Raw genomic sequence first — 24,540 nt, 5'->3', positions numbered from 1 at the left:
TCTGATGAGCTGTTGGATTTCTTTCATGTCTGGTATCTAGGTTACCAAAAGTATAAGATACATTCAATTAAAACTAATGTAATGCTAGTTCTTTTTTAAACACCTCATCTTGTTCTTCCCATTGCTAATCTTATTGGTAATTATATTTTAGTCCTAATCTTGGCTGAAATTAAATTGCTATAATTACAGATAGGGAAATTGTGTTGACTGGATTGAGAGGAGCTAGGTTTAAGTCTTGACTCCACCATTGACTAGTTATATAAGCTTTGGCAAGTCACTTTACCTTTCTGAACATATTTCTTGGACCTATAAAATGAGAGTGGTAAAATATCTTACTATACTTGTGAGAATTAAGTGAAATCAAATGTATGAGAGTGCCTAGCACATCTTTAAACTCCATAGATCAGATTTAGAATTAGTAACAAAGACAGACATTCAGGAGACTCTGAGATAACTACAATTTATCCATTTGAACTGTTTTAATTTACATGTGAAAAACAGCTTTTTGTGAAATCATAAAGTACTATTCACTCTAGAAAATAGGCAAAAATACGAGAAAATAAGTATAATTCTGTAACTTGTAGTTAACCATTATTGTATTCCTCTTTTGCTTCTATGATTCCAATATGATTTCTAAACACACATACACATATACACATACATTTTTACAAAAAAAGATATACAGACTCTCTCAGTATAGTATTGTAAAATATAGCAGTATTGCAGTTTAATGAGGTTGCATTTATTAATATTTCTTTTGTGTTTGTGTGTATGTGTTTTAAGAAACCATTCTATACAGTTGTGTCATATAGATACTTTCCTTTATATTCTTCTAAAACTTTGAAGTTTTACTTCTTATGTTATAATCCATCTGGTATTGATTTTCGTGTATGGAGTGTGATAACATTTTTTTCATATGGATAGCCAGTTGTTCCAGCACTGTTTATTGTATAGTCCATCCTTACCCCATTGATTTGTAGTGGCACTTCTATCATATGCTAATTTCTACATATATATAGATTTGTTTTGAGGCTTTTATCCTGTTTTATTGTATTGGCCTGGTTTCCTATATCTGCAACAATTTCACCTTTAAAATAAGTCACAGCTTTCAAATAAGTCACAATATCTGTAGAAGAAATTTATAAGATCTTAAAAAATTAAAAAATGATAAATTAAGTTAAAAATATATGCTGCACATTAGGTGATATTTATAACCTATATAGCTAATGAAAGACTTGTGTCTAGAATATGTAAAGGATCACACATCAATTAGAACAGGAAACAAATAGGAAAATGGGAAAGTAATGTGAACAAGCCATAGAATAGATACTCAACTTCACTAATGATTATACAGGATATGGAAGTTAAAATGATAATGAAATATCATATAAGAACCATAATACTGGCAAAAATTAAAATCTAATAACACTTAACACTGCATCAAAATTTTCTAATACCTGGTAAAGTTGAAAATCCACACTCTATAAGCCAAGAATTCCACTTCTAGGTATCTATTCTAAAGGAACTCTTGAACATGTATATTGGGAGATCTATTTATATATGTTAATTGCAGCAATGCCTCTATTAGCAAAATAAACTGAAACATAATTGTCCTAAACAGGAAACTGGATAGGTAGCATATGGACTAGAATATTATACAGTATGTAGCATGAATGAACCAGAGCTACATGTATCAGTATCAATAAGTCTTTTTAAATTTTTTTTATTTTTTTTCAATAATAGCTTTAATAAGGTTTTGGGGTTTGGGTTTTTTTTGTTTTGTTTTATTATACTTTAAGTCCTGGGGTATATGTGCAGTTTGTGCAGGATTGTTACATAGGTATACACATGCCATGGTGGCTTGCTGCATTCATTCCATCATCATTTACATTAGGTATTTCTCCTAATGTTATCCTTCCCCAATCCCCCCAACCCCTGCTATCCTACTCCTAGCCCCTCCACCCCCAACAGGACCCTGTGTGTGATGTTCTCCTCCCTGTGTCCATGTGTTCTCATTGTTCAACACTCACTTGTGAATGAGAATATGAGGTGTTTGGTTTTCTGTCCTTGTGTCACTTTGCTGAGAATGATGGTTTCCAGCTTCATCCATGTCCCTGCAAAGGGCATGAACTCATGCTTTTTATGACTGCATAGTATTTCATGGTATATATGTGCCACATTTTCTTTATCCAGTCTAACACTGATAGGCATTTGGGTTGGCTCCAAGTCTTTGCTATTGTAAACAGTGTCACAATTTAACATACGTGTGCATATGTCTTTATAATATGCATTTATAAAGATTTATTACACTTTGGGTATATACTCAGTAATGGGATTGCTGGGTCAAATGGTATTTCTATTTCTAGATCCTTGAGGAATTGCCACACTGTCTTCCACAATGGTTGAATTAATTTACACTGCCACCAACAGTGTAAAAGCGTTCCTATTTCTCCACATCCTCCAAAATACTGAGTTTTAAAAAACAGTATGAAAAGGATATGTAGCAAATGATTACATTTTTGAAAAAAAAAATTTACAAGGTAGTAATATATAAAACTATTTATGGATACATTTGTGTAGTAAAAGAATAAAAGCATAAAAGGAGATCAGGTACACCAACTTTAAGACAGTGATTACTTATGTGGAGAGAGAGAGGAAGAAAGGATTGTGAGCATGAGGGTATAGGATTGTATCTAAAATTTTACCTCTTTTAAAAAGGAAATTTGAGAGAAATGCAACAAAATGTTAAAACTGAATAGTGAGTATGTGTTTCAATAATATTTCCTGTTCTTTCCTATACAATGGGTGTATTTCACATTTTGAAATTCTGTAGGCCATCTATAACAAACCCACAGCCAACATAATACTGAGTGGGGGAAGTTCAAAGTATTCCCTTTGAGAAATGGAACAAGACAAGGATGCCCACTCTCACCACTCCCCTTTAACATAGTACTGGATGACCTAGCCAGAGCAATCAGACAAGAGAAAAAAATAAAGGGCATCCAAGCTGATAAAGAGGAAGCCAAACTGTCACTGTTTGCTGATGATATGATCGTTTACCTTGAAAACCCTAAAGACTCCTCCAGGAAGCTCCTAGAACTGATAAAAGAATTCAGCAAAGTTTCTGGATACAAGGTTAATGTACACAAATCAGTAGCTCTTCTACATCCCAACAGCAACTAAGCAGAGAATGAAATCAAGAACTCAACCCCTTTTACAATAGCTGCAAAAAAAAAAAAAAAAAAAAGGAAGAAAAGAAAATAGGAATATAACTAACTAATCAAGGAGTTGAAAGACCTCTACAAGGAAAACAACAAAACACTGCTGAAAGAAATCATAGGTGACACAAACAAATGGAAACACATCCAATGCTCATGGATGGGTGCAAACAATATTGTGAAAATGAGGTCTACAAATTCTGTGCCAAAAGCAACCTAGAAATTCAGTGCAATCCCCATCAAAATACCACCATCATTCTTCACAAACTTAGGAAAAACAATTCTAAAATTCATATGGAACCAAAAAATAGCCCACATGGCCAAAACAAGACTAAGGAAAAAGAACAAATCTAGAGGCATTACACTACCTGATTTCAAACTATACTATAAGGCCATAGTCACCAAAACAGCATGATACTGGTATAAAAAAAGGCACATACACCAATGAAACAGAAATAAACCCAAATACAGCCAACTGATCTTCAACAAAGCAAACAAAAACATTAAGTAGAGAAAGGACACCCTTTTCAACAAATAGTGCTGGAATAATAGGCTAGTCACATGTAGGAGAATGAAACTGAATCCTCACCTCTCACCTTACACAAAAATCAAGCCAAGATGGGTTAAAGACTTAAACCTAAGGCCTGAAACTATAAAAATTCTAGAAGATAAAATTGGAAGAACCCTTCTAGACATTGGCTTAGGCAAGGATTTCATGACCAAGAACCCAAAAGCAAATGCAATAAAACAAACATAAATAGCTGGGACATAATTGAACTAAAGAGCTTTTGCATGGCAAAAGGAATAGTCAACAGAGTAAACTGACAACCCACAGTGAGAGAAACTTCACAATCTATACTTCTGACAAAGGGCTAATATCCAGAATCTACAATGAACTCAAACAAATCAGTAAGAAAAAAAATCCCATCAAAAGTGGGCTAAGGATATGAATAGACAGTTCTCAAAAGAAGACGTGCAAATGGCCAGCAAACATGTAAAAATGCTCAATATCACTAATGATCAGGGAAACGCAAATCAAAACCACAATGCAATACCACCTTACTCCTGCAAGAATAGCCATAAACAAAAAATAAACAAATAACAGTAGATGTTGGTGTGCATGTGGTAAACAGGGAACACTTCTACATTGGTGGTGGGAATGTAAACTAGTACAGCCACTGTGGAAAACAATGTGGAGATTCCTTAAAGAACTAAGAGTAGAACTATCATTTCATCCAGCAATCCCACTACTGGCTATCTACCCAGAGGAAAAGAAGTCATTATTCAAAAAAGATACTTGCACACACATGTTTATAGCAGCACAGTTCACAATTGCAAAATCGTGGAACAAACCCAAATGTCCATCAATCAAAGAGTGGATAAAGAAACTACTATATATATATACATATATATATAATGGACTACTACTCAGCCATAAAAAGGAATGAAGTAACAGCATTTGCAGTGATCTGGATGAGATTTGAGACTATTATTCTAAGTGAGGTAACTTAGGAATGGAAAACCAAACATCATATGCTCTCACTGATATGTGGGAGCTAAGCTACAAGGACACAAAGGCATAAGAATGATACAGTGGATTTTTGGGACTGGAGGGAAGAGTGGAAGGGGGCAAGGGATAAAGGACTACAAATATGATGCAGCATATACTTCACGGGTTCTGGATACACCAAAATCTCATAAATCACCACTAAGTAACTTACTCATGCAACCAAATGCCACCTGTGTCCCAATAACTTATGGAAAAATTAAATTTAATTAAAAAATAAATAAAATTCTGTAGAGAGAGTGATTGCCTTACATTGTGTGCTCAGGAAATGTTAGTTTCCCTTCCCCGTACACCATCATCTTAGCTACTCTTACATATTTGGTTATATATTTGTTACAGATTATTTCTAATGTCTCTTAAACCCAGAAGGATTTCTTTTCTCACATAAAATAATTTGCCTAGGTTTTTTTTCTAGGGCTTTTATGGTCTTAAGTCTTATGTTTAAATCTTTAATCCATCCGGAGTTAATTTTTGTACAAGGTGTAAGGAAGGGGTCCAGTTTCAGCTTTCTGCACACGGCTAGCTAGTTTTCCCAACATCTTTTATTAAACAGGGAATCCTTTCCCCATTGCTTGTTTCTGTCAGGTTTGTCAAAGATCAGATGGCTGTAGATGTGTGGCATTACTTCCGAGGTCTCTGCTCTATTCCATTGGTCTATATGTCTGTTTTGGTACCAGTACCATGCTGTTTTGATTACTGTTGCCTTGTAGTATAGTTTGAAGTCAGGTAGCATGCTGCCTCCAGCTCTGTTCTTTCTACTTAGGATTGTCTTGGCTATGCAAGCTCTTTTTTGGTTCCATATGAAGTTTAAGATTTTTTTTCCAGTTCTATGAAGAAGGTCAATGAAGAAAACCTAGGCAGTACCATTCAGGACATAGGTATAGGCAATGACTTCATGACTAAAATGCCAAAAGCAATAGCAACAAAAGCCAAAATAGACAAATGGGATCTAATTAAGAGCTTCTGTACAGCAAACAAAACAGCCATTAGAGTGAACCAGCGACCAAGAGAATGGGAAAAAATTTTTGCAAGCTACCCATCTGACAAAGGGGTATTATCCAGAATCTGTAAAGAACCAAAACAAATTTACAAGAAAAAAAAACAAACAACCACATCAAAAAGTGGGCAAAGGATATGGACAGACAGTTTTCAAAAGAAGGCATTTATGCGGCCAAAAAAATAAGAAAAAATGCTCATGATCACTGTCATTGGAGAAATGCAAATCAAAACCACATTGTGATACCATCTCACACCAGTTAGAATGGCGATGATTAAAAAATCTGGAAACAACAGATGCTGGAGAGGATATGGAGAAATAGGAATGCCTTTACACTGTTGATGGGAGTGTAAATTATTTCAACCATTGAGGAAGACAGTGTAGTGATTCCTCAAGAATCTGGAAATAGAAATACCATTTGACCCAGCAATCCCATTACTGGGCATATACCCAAAGGATTATAAACCATTCTATTGTAAGGACACACACAGTGTGTTCATTGCAACACTGTTTACAATAGCAAAGACTTGGAACCAACCCAAATGCCCATCAAAGATAGACTGGATAAGGAAAATGTGGCACATATACACCATGGAATACTATGCAGCCATAAAAAGGATGAGTTCATGTCCTTTGCAGGGACATGGATGAAGTTGCAAACCATCATTCTCAGCAAACTGACACAAGAACAGAAAATCAAACACTGCATGTTCTCACTCATAGGTGGGTGTTGAACAATGAGAACACATGGACACAGGGAGGGAAACATCACACACTGGGGTCTGTTGGGGGTAGAGGTGTAGGGGAGGGATAGCAGGTGGTAGGGGATTGGGGAGGCGTAACAGGAGAAATACATAATATAGGAGGATGGATGCAGCAAACCACCATAGGATGTGTATACCTATGTAACAATCCTGCCCAGTCTGCACATGTACCCCAGAACTTAAATTTTAAAAAAAGAATTTGCAGGTAGGTAGTACAGGGCTGACATGACAGCTTGATAACATTATCAGGGACCTAGGCATATTCCTTCTTTCTGCTCTGATGAACTGGTTTTCCTCCTGAATGTCTACCATGGTCCAAAGATGACTGTTGGAACTCCATCCTTTGTATCTTAATTTCAGAAGCAGGAAGGAAGTAGAGTAGAATAAGGGCTTATGGCCCAGTCATTTAAGGAGGCTTCCCAGAAGTTCCTCATAACACTTCAAATTATAGCTTATTGACCAGAATCTAGTCACATGGCTGCATCTTGCAGAAAGGAAGGCTGAAAAACATAGTCTTTTAGCTGGGTACATTGTTCAAGATCAGTGACTAAGTAAAAAAAAGATATTTGATATTGGGCAGCAACTAGGAATCCATTTCAAAAGCAAGAATCTGAAAGTTATTAGCTTCTAAATTTAGTATTATTTTCATTTTAACCAACATTTAGAGATTTGAAGGCATGTGAGTCTGTACCAAGTTTGACTAAATATATTAACCCACGAGTGCCATCCTCAAATTCAGAAAGGTATAAATTTTGAATGACTCTTTTATTGAATAAATAAAGTCATATTATATCTTTTTTCAGGGTGAAAAACATGCTCAAAATGTTAGTTTTTATTTTCAAATGCATGGGGAGCAAAATGAAGTGCCTGATAAGAAAACCAAGATGCATGTTGAGAATTTTCAAGTGAGTAATGTATGTTGATATTGTAATTCTAAACTTTTAGTTATTGAATCTTTCTAACAAGATTGTGCCTGTTTCAGGTGCATAGGAATGAAGGAGTAGACAAAAACAGATTTTGTGATCTCTGCAACATAATGTTTAGCTCCCCACTTATTGCTCAGTCTCACTATGTGGGAAACATCCATGCTAAAAAACTGAAGCAATTAATGGAGAAACATGATCAGGCATCTCCATCAGGATTTCAACCAGAGATGGGTAAGGTTCTGTTCACCTCTTTGTCTTCAGTGCAGGATCTACCTATCATGTTTTGTTTAACTCTGCCATACACTTTTTATTGGGGAGACTTTCACCCCAGTTGAAATAACTTGATCATTATTCTTCTGCCCAGTTAATCTCTGTCTCTGTCTTTGTCATTTAGTATGAAGATTTTAATTGCTAGCTGATTTTTAAGAAACGTTATGACCTCTCCTTTTCTGTTCACCAAATCCAAACAATAGCAAGTGATTTGCTGTACTGCTATAAAGAAACAACAGTAAGCAGCTGAGCTCTGTCAGTTTCTAATCAAATAATAAAATCTTCACTTTTTGCTTCTTCCCCTTGGCATCTTTTTTGCTTTAGTATTTTCCAAAACATTATCTCATAAGAGTGTTCAAATCAATGTCTTCACCAGAATGTAGTGATATGTTTCCTACTAACTGTAGGCAAAAAAAAGTTACTGAATTTCTTTCTATCATGACAGCCTATTTCTTTCTCCCTGTGAATATAAAGTAGTACCAGCATCATCAATTAGTTACTGAGTACTTATATTATGTTAAACCCTAAAGATAAAGGGAAGTATAAAACATTATGTCTTTCCTTCTTCCAATGATGTTGGGTCACGAGCGCATATGGGAAAACTGACCCAAAGTTGCCTGAGATGGCAGAGTATACCCTGGAAAACCCAACTTCTATTTTTCTAAGTGCATGTGCCAGAACAAAAAAAGATGATCAATCCTATGTAGTAAATAATTTACCACATTCTTTGTAACTTCAACACTTTAGGACTAAGGCATGCCTGGCATTGAAAATTCACCATCATTAATTTTGAACTCATAGTATAAATGTCACCCAGAAAAATCAATGCTATGAGATATGTTATTAAAACTTTCATTTTATTAATAAATGAAACCAGAATTATTTTTAAATTTAGTCTCTAATTTGTGTACATTTTTTCTGCCTGTCATTGAAAAGATAGATCAAATCACTATGCCCTACAAGAAAAAACATTTTGTAAAAGCTTTATCTTCAGTCCCCAAATTTATCATCTTGAGTTCAGAGAGGAGAATAAATAAAAGAGGTATGAAATACTGGAATTGTGGGAACATGTATAGTTTTATAGTCTTAAACAACTGTATATATTTTATTCTGATGCAGACATCACAAATGTAGAATGAATGAATGCCTTACTATCTTATTCAAGAAAGACTAACTTAGAAGTTAGTATCATGTTTTATCCTCACTAATTTCAAAGAATCATCTTACGATGGCTATCATGCTTTCACTGATTTTTTATATGGATATAACTAGGCAATTCCTAGTACAGAACATTTCTTCCTTCTCATATCAAACTTGGTGACAGATTCATATTCACATTTTCATTCTCACAGAAGGAAATTCTTTTTTACTTTAGAACCTTTATCCAGCAGCTGTTTGTTGAAAAAAACAAAAAGTCCAGAGAGTGGGTTTTTAGAGAATTCTTAACTTTAGTACTTTACAATAAATGCAGTTTTAATATCTGAACATGTGCTTATCATTTCTTATTACAACTATTTCAGCAGGAGTGCCTCTTACTACTTCTGCAGCGTCAACGTTCCTGAAGCCCCTTGCTGTCAAGCCTCCTCCAGGTGGGATTAAAGACAAGACTATGCCTTCCTTTTCCAGCAGTGATTTGGGTTTGAATAATCCAAACAAATTTTGCAAGCTATATCCTGCTTCCTTCTATAGTCCAGTAATGGCCCAACAAGATTATGTTGGGGAAAAAAAAAACACAAAAGAAATGAAGCTAGGAAGACATTTGTAAACAAAATAAGAGAGAAGGCTCTTCCAGAAAAATCAAATGCAAATGGTAAACAGTAAAGTTTTCACAAAACTTTTTCATAGGAAGTTTGTATTTTATAAAACATACTAGCTTATTTACATACCATTTTACTCTTATTGAGTGAGAAGTTGGTAGTATTCATGGAATCATAGAATTTTAGATAAGTAAGGACTTTCAAGTCCATGTAGCTTGATCTGTTCATTTTTAGGAAATGAGACCCTGAATGGTTCAGATGATCCCCATTAATTTTAGAATCAAATACAGGAATTCTCATGGTTTCATGTCATTTTAGGTAAATAAGGTTCCTTAAGTACATACATAAGAAAGCATTTTAAATTAGTATCATGTGGTTATATCATTTTGTTACTAAGTATTGTTTAAGTGTCTCTTTGGTGCTAGACTAGTCATTCTTGGGAATACAGTTCCCTAAAGGAGCAAGTGTGTAAACTAGTTAGGTTAATAATACTTCATTGCAAGAGCTGACAGACATGCATTTTTGTGTACATATTTTTGGTAACTAGGGGAGTGAAGCATAATGTTCCAGAAAAATATTCATATATTTAGATGATTTTCAAGTGATAGAAGTGGGAAGAAGAAAGGATGAACCAAAGGGCTTGGAGCTAAGAAAGAATGGCAAGAATTGAGGCACAGTAAAGAGACTGATCCTGACTGGAGTGATCCACTTGCTCTTCTAACCATATTTTTTTTTTCATTTTTCCCCCCACAGGCACCTTCTCACTACTAGTGTATTTTATTCCCCTTTCATATTCTCTCTCCCACCCACTTCTTTTCTTCCACTCACTATTATTTTTCAGTTCTTTCTTTACCCAACCTTTCTGCTTCATGTGAAAATGTTCATTATCCTCTCCTTCTTAAAGCTCTATTCTTTGTCATATGTAACTCTTTATGCACTGGTTATTCTCCTGTATTTCTGTTTCTTTTTCGTTTTCTCTGTGGCCTCTTTTTTTATTCATTACCTAGATGTAGGTATTCCCATGGTTTCATCCTTGACCTTACTCTACAAACACGATTTCTATTTCCCTGGTTTCATTTCTCATCTGTATGCTTATGACCTTTCTGTCAAGCATTAGATTCACATATCCAAATGGCAGCTACTGCTTCACCTGGATGCCTCATAGCCATTTCAAATCCACCTAGTCATTCAAAGTAGAAACCTGCAGGTAACTATGAACCCCCAAACACCACCTTCTTCACTTCGTATATCTAATGAAGCACCAAGCTGTGACTCTTTTACCTCCTGAATACTACTCTCCCCTTCTCTCCAGCCCTGCTCTTCAGGTCCTCAAGATCTTTCCTAGAGGTTTGCTACTCAGAGTGTGGGTTGTGGATCAACGCCATTGGCATCACCTGGGAACTTGTTAGAACAAAGACTGTCAGGCCCCACTGCAGGCCTACAGAATCAGAATCTGCATTTTAACATGATCCGTGGTGATTTGTACTTAATAAGTTTTGAGAAGCAATTGCCAGAACCTCTTAACTACTCTTTCTGCCTCCAGTTTTGTTTCCCCAAACCCACCCACAATTTAACCACTAGAGTGTTTCACTTAAAGTGTAAGTATTTCCATGTGTCATTACCATTCTTTAAAACCCTTCATTGTTCCTTCATCTTCTAAATATAAAATCTAAGCTCCATAGCTCTCCGTCATCTTGTTTCTGCCTGCCTTCTCCAGGCTTATCCCCTGCTACTTCCTGGCATGATCTATGTGGGTCAGTACCTGCAAACCATATGCGGTTTCCAGAAACCGTTACCCTGTTTTTTGTCTCTGTGCCCTTGTTCATGCTGCCACTTTGTCTGGAATATTCCCATAACACTCTTCTCCTGGCTAACTCCCACTCATTCACTTACTTCAAGGTTAATCTTCTGTGCTTCCTTAGCCTGCATTTCTAATTATCTCTCCATGTGTCTGTCTCCCATTTGAATGTAAGGTCTTTGAGGCAAGGGACTTCATCTAATTCATCTGTATTTCCAGTGCTGCAGATAGAAACTGGCCCACCTACCCATGACCACTAGCTCCAGGCATTTCCTGCTTCTTAGTAGCCAATAAGATTGCCTTCACTTTGTTTCTCCAACAGCCAATCAAGGCCCACTTACCCAAAGTCCTGCCCACCTACCAATGGCAACTAGTTTCAGGTACTTCCTGCTTCCTGACAGCCAATAAAATTGCCTTTGCGTTGTTTTCCCAATAGCCAATCAATCTCCTTCCCTCCCCATAAAACCCCATGACCTAAACAGCTGGGTGTGACTTCTTTGGCCCCTTCCTGGACCACAGAACCTCACCCGGGAGCTGAATAAATTGGCTTCTCATTTTCTCATTTAACAAAAAAAAGAAACTGGCACAGAAATAGGCCCACTTCAGTGGAGATTAGCTTAATATATGAATCAGAGAACTATTAATTATTTTTATTTATTGAGTTCTTATCCTGTTCTTTTACTCTTCCAGTTTCCTACTTAGTGTGATTCAACATATCTCAGAAAGTTCCATAGAGATATGTGTTTTTATCTAGGATTGTGAAGAATGTTGATTTAGGCAAGTGTAGAAATAGAAGTGGTAGGGCTTCTGAAAGTAGGAGTGTATGTTCAGAGAAATGACAATTTCCACTTGTTAAGGTATTTTCCTGTTGCTAGGTTGAGGGTATCTGAAAGAAGTGGCTTCTAATTTTGTAGCATTAGGTACATTTGAACTGAGTTAATTTTGAGAAGTGTGTGCACTCCTGTCACTTCTAAATGGGGAGGGCCGTTTTGGTACTCTGATGTTTTACATTATTAGAATGAGGAAAAAAGGATTTTGGTGAAATCTCATCTGATGGTGAAGGAGAGGGGATGATCATCAGCATAATTTAATCCAGTCATTGGAATTACTTTACATTAGCTTCTGAAGCTAGAGCTCAAGGAACAGATTTTCAGCTCTGCCTTGGGTTTCATTTGAGAGCAGTTTCATTTTGAGAGCAGTAAACATTTGAACATTTAAAAATACCTGGAGAATTTTAATTAGCTAATGAGAATTTCAAAGAACAATAACAGCAGAAGCCCTCATTACAAGTGAACAAGTGGTAATAATTTAACATATGCCATATTAACTGTTTCACTCATCACCCATTTTCTTCTGTCTACCTTCTTCTCCATATGCTTTTGTTTATATATGTTTCTTCCATATCTAATGTTTCTCTTTTTCTTCATCATTCTCACTGCTTCCTTCATGTCCCTCATCCAGCTCAGATCTTGTTAGCACAGGAATGGCTACCATAACGATATGGAACTAAAGTATGTATGTATTTTTTATTTATTGTATTTGTTTTGTTTATCTTACTAATTTTTGGCCCCATTATTGTACTTAGATGTCTCACCTTCACCTGTAACTCAACATACCTAAAACAGAATTAATAATCTTCTCTACAATCAACTTGAATTTCCTTAATTTTCCATCTTTACTAGTAGTTCCAATGTTTATTAGTAGCCTGCACTTGAATCTTTGAGACTATCTTTAACTACTTGATTATCTATATTCTATCCATCAGCAAGTCTTATCAAATCTTAGAACTATTTCTCCTTTCTGTAGTCCTTCATTACATTTCTACTACCATCACCTCACACCATAATGCTGTTAACAACCTTCTGGAAAGCTTTACTGTACCTCATTGTTATTCTCTCTCTATTAGCAGGATTTCAACCCTGGATCATTTCCACCCTCTATATTTTCTACTTCTGCATTCAAGCCTACTGAATGATGCTATGGAAAATTATAAAGTATAGGGATTAGGTAAGCTTTCAGAGCCTTGGTACCTAACCTCTTTGGGCCTTTAGTCCCACTTAATCTATTTCCTTTTTCTTCACTTTCCCCTTAGCAACAGTTTTAAACCTACATCATTCTTCAAGACTCTCTTCCCCTGCTCTACACTCCTCCTCACACTTCTCAGACAAGCTCCTTTGTTATTTTATCAAAAAAAATTTGACCATCAGATGTGGATTACTACCAAGTATCTTGGTTTAACCAAATACTCCTGTAACCCTGAATTCTCATTTAACTACTACATTCTCCCCTTCCCTCCTTAGCCAAGATATTTTTAAAATGTAATCCACTCTTACTGTCTTCACTTATTATTTGCTCAACTCACTGCTATTTGTTGGCACTCATTCCCTCAACCTTCACACCACTAGTCTACCACTTCACTGTGACTACTACTCACAATGCCAAAGTGACTTCTAAATTTGTACATCCAATAGACATCTTTATTTAGCTCCTTTGACATTACTCTCTCCTGTTGATTCTTATAATTCGCTGTCCTTTGCTTTGGTGGACTTTTCATAGGTTCATCCTTCTCTACCATCTTTCTTCAAAGAATGGCATTCTCCAGGGTTTTATCAGTATGTTGCTATTCCTTTGCCCACCCATACATTATCTTCAGGAGATTTCATCCACTCTGATTATTTTGACTACCCACCCCCATCCATGTTCTGACATCTCCAAAATCTCTCTGACCTATCTTCTGCCTTTCATAATCCTGAATGTAACTGCCTGTTGGACACCTTTACATGAAAGTTTGGTAGATATCTTAGACTCTGTGTTCAAACTTAGACTATTCGCCACTGCCTACTCTCCTACCCATTAAAACAACACATATATCTGAAGTCCCAATTTCAGTTTATGGGATCACCACCCACCCACTTACCACATTAGATTTCTGGGAATTATTTTAAACTTCTCTAGATTCTCTCCTCTCCCCTATCCCTCACATTCAACCCGTTATTAACTTTTGCCAGTTTTAAAGTTGAATGTTATACCAATCTCCCTGCTTGTCTCTACCCCTACTGAGACCCATCTAGTCTGTGTCCTCATTATGTCTTGCCTGATCTCCTTACTTCTAGGCTTACTCCTCTTAAATTAATCTTTTGTATTGCAGTCACAGAAAAGACTCATCTAAAACACACAATTAACCAACCATGTCACTTACTACTTAAACCACTTCGAGGTTTCCCAAAACACAGAATACAAAGTCTAGGATCCTTAGCATAACATATAAGTCTCTCTTTGATCTGACCCATTTTGCCGTTTCCCATCTCTTCCCCTTATGTTTTACTCTACAACAATCCCAAATTTTAAGAAGTTCCTGTAAGCACTGTTTTCATGATTTTTTGTACCTAAAACGCTCTTCTCAACTCTTTTCAAGTTAACTATTTATCATCTCTCCAAGTTTAGCTAAGACATCATCTCTTACAATAGCCTTTTTCAGACCCCCATATTATGCTGAGTGCCTCTGCTTCTTTGCGTTTGTCTACCTCTTAAACATACCTCTTTTACTTTTACCAAGTGAGACTGAAATTTTTTGTTCATGTGTCTTTCTCACACTAGATTTGTGAGCAACTTGACTGTTTTATTCATCTTGTATTCATCTGGCATCTAACCTGATGCTTGGTGCCACATAGATATTCAGTGTTAATTAAACAGATTATTTGGATTCAACACATTGTGCTCATTTCTGTCTCTGCCATACCTGATATTATTTTCATCCCTTGGAATGCCCTTACCTGCTTTCTTACAAATTCAGATCCTTTCTGTCCCCAAAGATCCATCACAACTTCCCTTACTGCTCTAGTTCTTGGTGTTCTCCCCTTTCTCTGATTTCTCATAGCCTTTACTATTCATTGAAAATTGCATCAATTATAGCCCCTCAAGGGAATTAGTATCCTTGAGACAAAGGAGAACACTTTATTCTGCAGTATCCTTCCTAGTGCTTTATATGGTAATGAGGACATAATTTTTTGTCAATTCATATTTGTAAATTGAGAGGCAGTGTTGTATAGAGGGATAAACATAGATTTGGAGATACACTTATAGTCACTTGCCAAATTGCACCACAGATCCTCTGATATAAAATGAAAATACTGTGACTCCACAGGATAATAATTAACTGAAGTAGTATATATAATACCCATCAAAGAATAGGTTCGTAACAAATGTTAGGTTTGTAAAAATATTTTGTCCTGTCATAATTTAAAAATAGGTAAATTGGACATTTTCTATTTTTCTTTATAGCATAAATCCCATAGTCACATGCAGTTTTTTTCCAACTTTTAAGTTTATGGGTACATGTGCACATGTGCAGGTTTGTTATATAGGTAAATGTATGCCATGGTGATTTTGCTGCACAGATCATCCCATCACCTAGGGATTAAGCCCGGTAACCATTAGCTATTCTTCCTGACAGCTGCAGTTTTGATTATGTGCAGTTCTCGATTGGTTTTTCCCCATTTAAGGTGTTAGACCAGTGGTTCTCAATCTTGACTAATTAGAATCATGCAAGGAGCTTTTAGAAATCCCATTGCTCAGGCCATCCCTTCAATCAATTAAATTACCATCTCTGGGACTTATAATTTGTGTTTTGTTTTCTCTTTTTTAACTCCCTTTGTGATTTTTATATGGAGCCAAGATTGAGAGTAGTGTTAGACATGCACCTTCCCAATTCATGCTTTGAAAACAAGGACCTTAGTTCAGAGACTTGTAAGATAGGGCTACGATGAGGGGAAGAGTAGGCCCCACAAGTATTAGGTTATTGAAGATTTTGAAAGGTAAAAGATGCAAAGGAGCCTGAGTTTCTGGATGAACTCAGGAACAAGGAATCCTAGAATACCTGAGAACAGAACAGCTGAGAACAGGACAGGACCATGGAGTAGTCTCTGGAATAAAAGAGTGGAGAGTATAAGAAACATAATGGAGGCAGGCCCCAGGAGGATTCAATCATGAATTCTGACCTTAGGGCCAATGAATAGGCTTCATATCTTCACAGAAAGGATTTACACAACTTTTATATATCATTTTCTGAGATGTCTGAATCCTAGAAAAAGATAAAGAACATCAGTATGTGGGGAAAAAAAAAGTGGGGGGCTAAGGTAATGCTAATCAGACTACACAGTTCTAGAACTGCCTCTGGGTCTTTCATACATGACTGGCAGTTCTTCTAAACCTCTATGTTACCTCTGTTAGAATATTGTTTCTGATGTAATTTGTGGAGAAACAAAGCAGGAACTGAGGCGAACATATATCCAGTATACTTTATAAGCACTAAATAAATATGTAAAAACTGAAATATAACCTGAGTTTTTAGTCATAATGAAGATTATTGGCTCAATAATCTAGGGTAGAGGTATCTTTTGGCTTCCATGGACCACTTTGGAAGAATTGTCTTGGGCCACACATAAAATAAACTAACAATAGCTGATGAGCTCAAAAAAAAAACATAAAAATCTCATATGTTTTAAGAAAGTTTGTGAATTTGTGTTGGGTCGCATTCAAAGCCACCCTGGGCCACATGTGGCCCATGGGCTGCAGGTTGGAGGAGCTTGATCTAAGGCAAGTGCTCAATGGTGGCTGGACAGTGAAATCATATGGAAAGCTTTCAAAAAGTAAGGATAAAAATCACCTGGGGTGTTAGTTAAAAATATAGATTTTCAGGCTCTCCCCTGGAGAACATGACTCAATATTCTCCTCCTAGAGATTCTGATTTAATTGGTCTGATATGGAGCTGTAACATCAATAATTTTAATTTTTTCCATGTGATTCTAATGTATAACCAGCATTAAGAACCATTAATCCAGAGGAAACCAGGACTCCTGCTTATCTTGCACCACTTGGGTACCCTCAAAATGTATTGGCAAGTTAATGTAAGCCTTAGTTACAGCTGCTATAAAAGATAGTAAGAATTTCCTAAGAGTTTCTTGTGAATGTGTACTCTCCTGGGTTTAGTCCTTAACTTTGCAGGAAGTCCAAAATCCTCAAGTTGATCAGCCTCAATCAGGGACTCACTAACCACAAACAAACTTGAAAGAGGCTGATAAATAACTGAGGAACTGGAAAAATATTACTTTAATATGTTTTTCACAAGGCCTGTGATAATCATTTGCCATATTTGTGATAATAGAAATTTCTTGTCCCTCACCCAGAAACATTAAGTCATGTTCTCTAGGGGAGAGCCTGGGAATCTATATTTTTAACTAACACCCCAGGTGATTTGTATCAGAGAAGTCTTGGAAACATTGTACTTTAAGTTATTGTATTGTTATTCTGGTGTTGATTTATGGTATGAGGAAATACATATTTCCATTTCCTAGTTTTTCTTGATATATATCATCCAGGGTATCCTTTTTTTGGTATCAAAGAATATGAAAAACCAAATTATAATCATAAAGTGACTTAGTACACATGAAATTAGACCGCAGAGAAGGATAGTTTTGAGGGTTCATTTCATTCAGGTTTTGACATAACCTGCTGAGTTTTCCTAGGCCTGCAGTAGAGTATATGTCAGTAGTGTGCAGTCTCATATTCTGAAAAGTCAGCATCTTTCTTTCCCCTTGTAAGCAGTCTCCTGTTTCTATGAATAGTCTTTGCTCAGACATGGCCAATACACTTGATAATAATTAATTTAGGTTCTTTTAAATGATTAGGTCGCTTTTTGGTTTAAAAGAAGATGACCTTGATTGTCCTTAAAATCTTTGCAGGTACCAATTTATTTCCTTCTCCTTAGGGTCAGAATGATTTTATATTTGGCTTATGAAATGTATTAATTTGCTTCTTCTGATCAAAGATGAAGTGGAAGGATGATGAGATTAGAAAGATAAAAATTAATTTATTCCTTGATTCTAATTCTACGAAGCAGAATAGTGTGCCAGCTACTATATAATTCCTAACTATAATAGTTCTTGACTCTTTTTAAGTGGTAACTAGTAGTTTTGTTTTAGAATTTTGCTTTCAGCTTTTATCCTGAGAGTGGGGCTCACTGAACCTCTCTCCTTTCTAAAATCTGTGGAAATTACTTTTGGTAACTAATGCACTGCAATGATTTCAGGTAAGAGAGTAAAAAATTTGCCTTTATTTGATTTTAAAGTTTTGGGACATTTCACCTTTTGGTTGGGTGGGAACAGAATTAGAGGCAAACAAAAAGAAGTTGGTTAAGATATTCAGAGGCAAAGGTTGGTTGGCCATGCTAAATTTCAGGTGCCTGCTGCACCTCCATGTAGCAACAATAAGTAGACAGATAGCAGATTTTTAGGGAGTAAGTCAAGCTAGAGAAGCAGTGTGGTGTAGTATAAAGAATTCTGGCCATTCAATTAAGAGGCTTGGACTCTGAGAGGCTAACACTACTACTAACTTGCTCTGTGACTTTGACCAAATCATTTGACCTCTCTGGGCCCCATCTTTATTGGAAAATGTAAAGTAGATGGTCTTTAATAAATTCTTTTCCAGTTCTAACATTATGTGATTCTAAATATATTTATACTGACCTTCTTAACTTGAACTCTCTGTTTTTTCAGCATTTAGTATGAGAACCTATGTTTGCCATATTTGTAGTATTGCTTTTACATCTTTAGATATGTTCCGGTCCCACATGCAAGGAAGTGAACATCAGATTAAGTAAGTATTTTTGCCAAAATTTTCCTATGGTGCCAAACACTAGAGCTTCTAGTTAAGCACTCTTTGATGTATTTTTACAAACTTCTTAGGCATCCATATCCCTATGAATTAAACCTGTGTATGGTTGGCAGTATTTATAACTTATTGCATACTAGTGTCCCTCAGAGAGTTCTGTAGTAATGATAGTGTACTGACAAAGCTGGCTAACTGGCACCCCTCCTGACTAGAGAGCAGTATTCTTTGGAGAGATGCTAAAGAATCACTCTGATACTAACCCCCCAAATTCAGAGAATTTCTGGAAGGTTTGCTCAGTTCCAGGGATTCAGTGAGCCAGTGATCCAGTCACCATTTTTCCAGTGGGATATAGTGGTTAAGAATAGAGCCCTTGCTGTTAGATAGACTTAGAGTAGAATACCAGATCCATTTTTCTACCAAGCGTGTAACTTTGGATAGTTTTTATATAAGATTGTTAGGATGAAATATAATATGTGTAAGGTGCCTGCCCTGGCACATACTAAAAATTCAATAAATATTTAGTCCATTTTATTCTGTTATTTCAAGGAGAGGAGAATTGAGTGGACAGTTGGAGACTGGGTAGTTTAGTTAGCAAGTCAGAGGGTGTTTGACTATTTATCTTTGTCTTGATGCTTTTAAAGTCAAGACATAGAGGCAGGCCCGGTGTCTCATGCCTGTAATCCCAGCACTGTGGGAGGCAGAGCCCAGGAGTTTGAGACAAGTCTGGGTGACATAGTGAGACCTTATCTCTACCCCCAAAAAAGAAAAATTAGCCAGGTTTAGTGGCTTGCACCCATGGTCACAGCTACTTGGGGAGCTGAGGTGGGAGGATCGCTTGAGCCCAGGTTATTGAGGATGCAGTGAACCATGATCACACCACTGCACTCTAGCCTGGGCAACAGAGTGAAACCCTGTCTCAAGAAAATAAATAAAATAAAATGAATAAAATAAAATCAAGACATATTCTTTCTGTTACATTGTTTTATTCTAGTAGAAAATATTTATATTATTTGAATTTGAATACTTGGAAGCTAAATTGCCTGACTTGCCCAATTAACCTACATTTACATTCCTTTTTTTAGAGATGGGTTCTTGCTATCTTGCCCAGGCTGGAGTACAGTGGCTATTTGCCTCATCATAGTGCAGTACAGCCTCGAACTCCTGGGCTCAAGCAATCCTCCTGCTTCAGCCTCAGTAGCTGGGAATACAGGTGCATGCACCTCACCTGGCTAGATTTATAATTTAGACTTTAAAAAAACCTCAAGATTACAGAATAAATACCTATCACATTTATAAGATATATATAAGGAACTCACTAATGAAAACTTTAAAAACAATATGACAGTCAAATCAGAGCATCTGTGAGGACATTAAATATCATTAGTTCCTACACATACATTCCAACATGCCTTAACATTTTTAGTGCTACAACAACATCAGATAAGTCTGCTCCTTTATATCCATCTTCCCTTTCATCCTGGGCCTGAGGAAGTTTCCTCTTTTTTCTTTGCACAAAAATTGTGAGGTGCCTGGGAGATATACCACTGTCCATACTGCCTTTTGGGGGGCATAAAAACATCATGATTTATGGCTTTTATAATGAAGTAGGTTCTCACTGTTCATGCTGCTTTTTTGGCATAAAAATTGACGATTTATAGCTTTTATAATGAAGTAGGTTTTTAAAATTTGAGCATTTTTTTTTCTTTTTTCAGACTAATACTTTTAAGAGCAAAGAAAATATTCAGTATAAAATAATCTAATAACAAGAATTTTCTACTGTCTTCTTTACAGAGAATCCATTGTTATCAATCTAGTGAAGAATTCAAGGAAGACACATGACTCTTATCAAAATGAATGTGCAGATTACATCAACGTGCAGAAAGCCAGAGGACTAGAGCCCAAGACTTGTTTCAGAAAGATGGAACAAAGTTCTTTGGAAACGTGCAGATACAGAGAAGTGGTTGATTCCAGACCCAGACATAGAATGTTTGAGCAAAGACTCCCATTTGAGACTTTCCGAACATACCCCATACCGTACAATATTTCACAAGCAGTGGAAACTCAGTTGCCTCATTCAAAGAAGACATATGACTCTTTCCAAGATGAACTTGAAGATTACATCAAAGTACAGAAAGCCAGAGGACTGGATCCAAAGACTTGTTTCAGAAAGATGAGAGAGAACTCTGTGGATACTCATGGACACAGAGAGGTTGATTCTGGACCCAGACCAAGAATGTGTGAGCAAAGATTTTCACGTGAGGCTCCTCAGACCTACCAACGACCATACCATATTTCACCAGTGGAAAGCCAGTTACCTCAGTGGTTACCAGCTCATTCAAAGAGGACATATGATTCTTTCCAAGATGAACTTGAAGATTACATAAAAGTGCAGAAAGCCAGAGGACTAGAGCCAAAAACTTGTTTCAGAAAGATAGGTGATAGCTCTGTAGAAACACAGAACAGAGAAATGGTTGATGCCAGACCTAGACATAGAATGTTGGAGGAAAAGATCCCATTTGAGACTTTCCAGGCCTATTCAGGACCATACAGTATTTCACAAGCAGTGGAAAACCAGTTACCTCATTGTTTATCAGCTTATGACGGCAAACAGAGACTAGATTCTATTAGCTACTGTCAACTCACCAGAGACTGTTTCCCAGAAAAACCAGTACTCTTGAGCCTTAATCAGCAAGAAAATAACTCTGGCTCATACAGTGTGGAATCTGAAGTTTACAAGCACCTCTCCCCAGAAAACAATACTACTGACCATCAAGCGGGTCATAAACGGAAACATCAGAAGAGAAGACGACACCTGGAAGAAGGCAAAGAAAGGCCAGAGAAAGAACAGTCCAAGCATAAAAGGAAAAAGACTTATGAAGATACAGATTTAGACAAAGACAAGAGCATCCGACAAAGGAAAAGAGAGGGAGATAGAGTCAGGGTCAGTTCAGGAAAGCTTAAGCATCGAAAAAAGAAAAAAAGCCACAATGTACCTTCTGAGAAAGAAGAACGTAAGCACAGGAAAGAGAAAAAGAAATCTGTTGAAGAAAGGACAGAAGAGGAAATGCTTTGGGATGAGTCTATTCTTGGATTTTGAATGTTTAGTTTTGTTTACCCAAAGTTGAATTGAAAAAACAGTATGAATTTAGAAAAAGACCGCAACATCTGATAAAGAAGAGGTAGATATAGTCAGTGTCAGTTCAGGATACTTAGTTTTTTTGTATAAAAATTAAAATTGAATTAAAAGAAGAAGGAAAAAAAACCCTAAACTTAATATCTGAAAAAGAACATAAAAACTCAAGGAGAACATAAGAGAAAAGCAAAACTGTTAAAGAAAAGAGAAGAGTCTGTGTTTTGGAATGAGTCTACGCTTGTGTATTGAACTTTTAGTTTTGTTTATCCAAGGATTAATTGAGAAAGTCAGCTAAGAAAATGGACTTAGACAAATGCAAGAGGATCAGATGAAGAAAAGGATAGGTAGAAACAGTCAGTGTCACTTCAGGAAAGCTATTTTTTAAAAAACTTGTAATTTAATTGAAAGAAGAAACAACAAAAAAGCCTAAACCTAGCCCCTGAACACTAACATGAGAACACAAGAAGTTAAGAGAAAAAGAAATCTACTCAAGAAAAGACACAAGAGACAGTGATTTGGGATGAGTCTACTCTAGGATTTTTAACTTTTTAGTTTTTTCCTTCAAAGTTGAAGAAAAAAGTTAAAGAGTTTGCTTTCATAAAATTCATGTTATTGGAATTTTTCTAGGTAGATGGCTACTTTAATCTCTAAAAGAGCCAAGTGAAGTCAAAGTATTCAATATGCCTTTTCCTCGTTACTTTCCTTCATTTTCTTAAAAAAGAAAAAAAATATTAAATGTTTCTCACATATCTCATATATAATGTAGTTTTCCTAAATGAAGTTGTGTCTACTTCTGCTCATCAAATTGCTCTGGTAATGAATTATTTGCTCATGGGAGATAATTTATTTTAAAGGACAGAATTGCCAAGCATTACAAAATCAATTCTTTGCTTGGTTTTGCTTTAGTGTTGGTGGCATTCTATTGTTGTTTTCCTGTGTTTATGTGTCTCCGCTTTCTTCAAGGAATATGTATGAAATAACAAGCTGATTGTTTTTTTCTTTATTCAATCTAATTTGCAGTGTATTTTTTGCATTTTCTAGTTCTGAACACGGAAAATGAAACAGTCTATAATAAACTTAGATGATATATAGTTTTAAAAGCTCTCAAAAAGTGCTGATATAAAAAGTCAGTCTATATTCTGGAAATGTTTATATTAAAGTGTTTTAATTTCTACATATTGTTTTATGTAAATGATCATTTCCCATCCAAAGATGATTATTTTGGAAGTTGGAGGGGCAATACTTAAACAGTTTGCACTTAATACCTCTGGGGAGATCACACGGTGAAATTGTAATAATTTTGTTTTTTTCTACATCTTACCTCATAGAAGCTGATATTCAGTCTCAAAGTCAGTTTTAGGTTAGGAAAATGTTACGAATTAAATACTTGAAACCGAAGAAGGAAGAATTTGTAAGTGGTAAAGGGCCAGAGGATGTTACCTTTGAATTGTTTGATTTTGTCAGGTTTTTTTTTTTTTTACATTGGTGCTCTCTTTATTTATGAGCAGTCCCTCTTGTAAGTATTTGGGATAGTAGAAAGTGTAATGGCCTGTGAACCCAAATTCCAGGATTCTGGTCTCAGTTGTATCATCAAGTTGCTTTGTGAACTTGTGAGAATACCATTAGAATCCAACTTGAGTCACCAGGAATACGAAAAATAGGCTTTAGTATGCCCTTCATATGTTAATTCTATCAAAAAATAAATTTATGCTCCACACAGTGGCTCATGCCTATAATCCCAGCACTTTGGGAGACTGGGACAGAAGGGTCACTTGAGCCCAGGAGTTCAAGAACAACCTAGGTAGCATAGTGAGATCCTGTGTCTATTTTTTAAAAATAACAAATTTAGTTGGTGACATATCTGCATTTAGACAAGGGATTTAATAGTTGTTTTTGTTCTTTGCAATTTAAATAAAATAGTAAGTGTGAGCTGAAGCATAGTATCATTGACTGGATTTATACCTAGTTGAGTAAATAGTCCTAAATGGAGTTAGATGGTTCCCAAATCCTCTTTTCTTCCATGGGACTGTTGTTGTAAGATTATTTTATGGTACAATATCATCCCCCCTTTTAAATACATTTGGTGTATTGGTGAAAGGAAAAGGGAAAGAATAACCAGGGTAGAATGCATAGACTGAATTACCAAGCACAAATCGGCCAGTTACCTTTTTTGAGCATACCACGAAATGCAGCATTTTTTCACAAAGTGCAAGATCAATTGAATTGCCAGCATCTGTTAAATTGACAAATTCTTTCACAACAGTTTATTTTGTGTTTAAAGTTGAGGAGGACTCAAAACTATATATCATAAGACTATTCATTAAGATACCAAATTACTCTGATCTTTTTAAAATAAGTAGGTACAATGATTCATAAAAATTACCCATTTTTAAACTATAGTGGATAAATCATGCAAACTTACAAAATTAAAACCATTTAAAT

At 36.0% G+C, this 24,540-nt stretch overlaps 1 protein-coding gene across 3 annotated transcripts in view; it reads left to right on the top strand.

Moving 5' to 3' along the window:
* ZMAT1 (zinc finger matrin-type 1) overlaps nt 1-22,217 on the top strand; it is a 49,748-nt gene extending 27,531 nt beyond the window's left edge. The window contains exons 3-7 of one of the 3 annotated variants that reach the window (XM_032257848.1): nt 7,350-7,451; nt 7,529-7,703; nt 9,266-9,331; nt 18,851-18,950; nt 20,757-22,217. In XM_032257848.1, coding sequence (XP_032113739.1) covers nt 7,350-7,451; nt 7,529-7,703; nt 9,266-9,331; nt 18,851-18,950; nt 20,757-22,062 — 1,749 coding nt within the window. In that variant the 3' untranslated portion in view covers nt 22,063-22,217. Of the gene's footprint in view, nt 1-7,349; nt 7,452-7,528; nt 7,704-9,262; nt 9,332-10,386; nt 10,707-18,850; nt 18,951-20,756 lie in introns of those variants that run through there. The other 2 variants (XM_032257847.1, XM_032257849.1) reach the window with 2 other exon arrangements.
* Nucleotides 22,218-24,540: the final 2,323 nt, after the last annotated feature.

Source organism: Sapajus apella, unplaced genomic scaffold (genome assembly GCF_009761245.1).
Source record: "Sapajus apella isolate SASKATOON/1434 unplaced genomic scaffold, GSC_monkey_1.0 scaffold98, whole genome shotgun sequence".
In the NCBI taxonomy this organism is placed as follows: domain Eukaryota; kingdom Metazoa; phylum Chordata; class Mammalia; order Primates; family Cebidae; genus Sapajus; species Sapajus apella.
The sequence above is the reverse complement of the archived record's forward strand: the minus strand, read 5'-3'. Positions and strand labels throughout refer to the sequence as shown.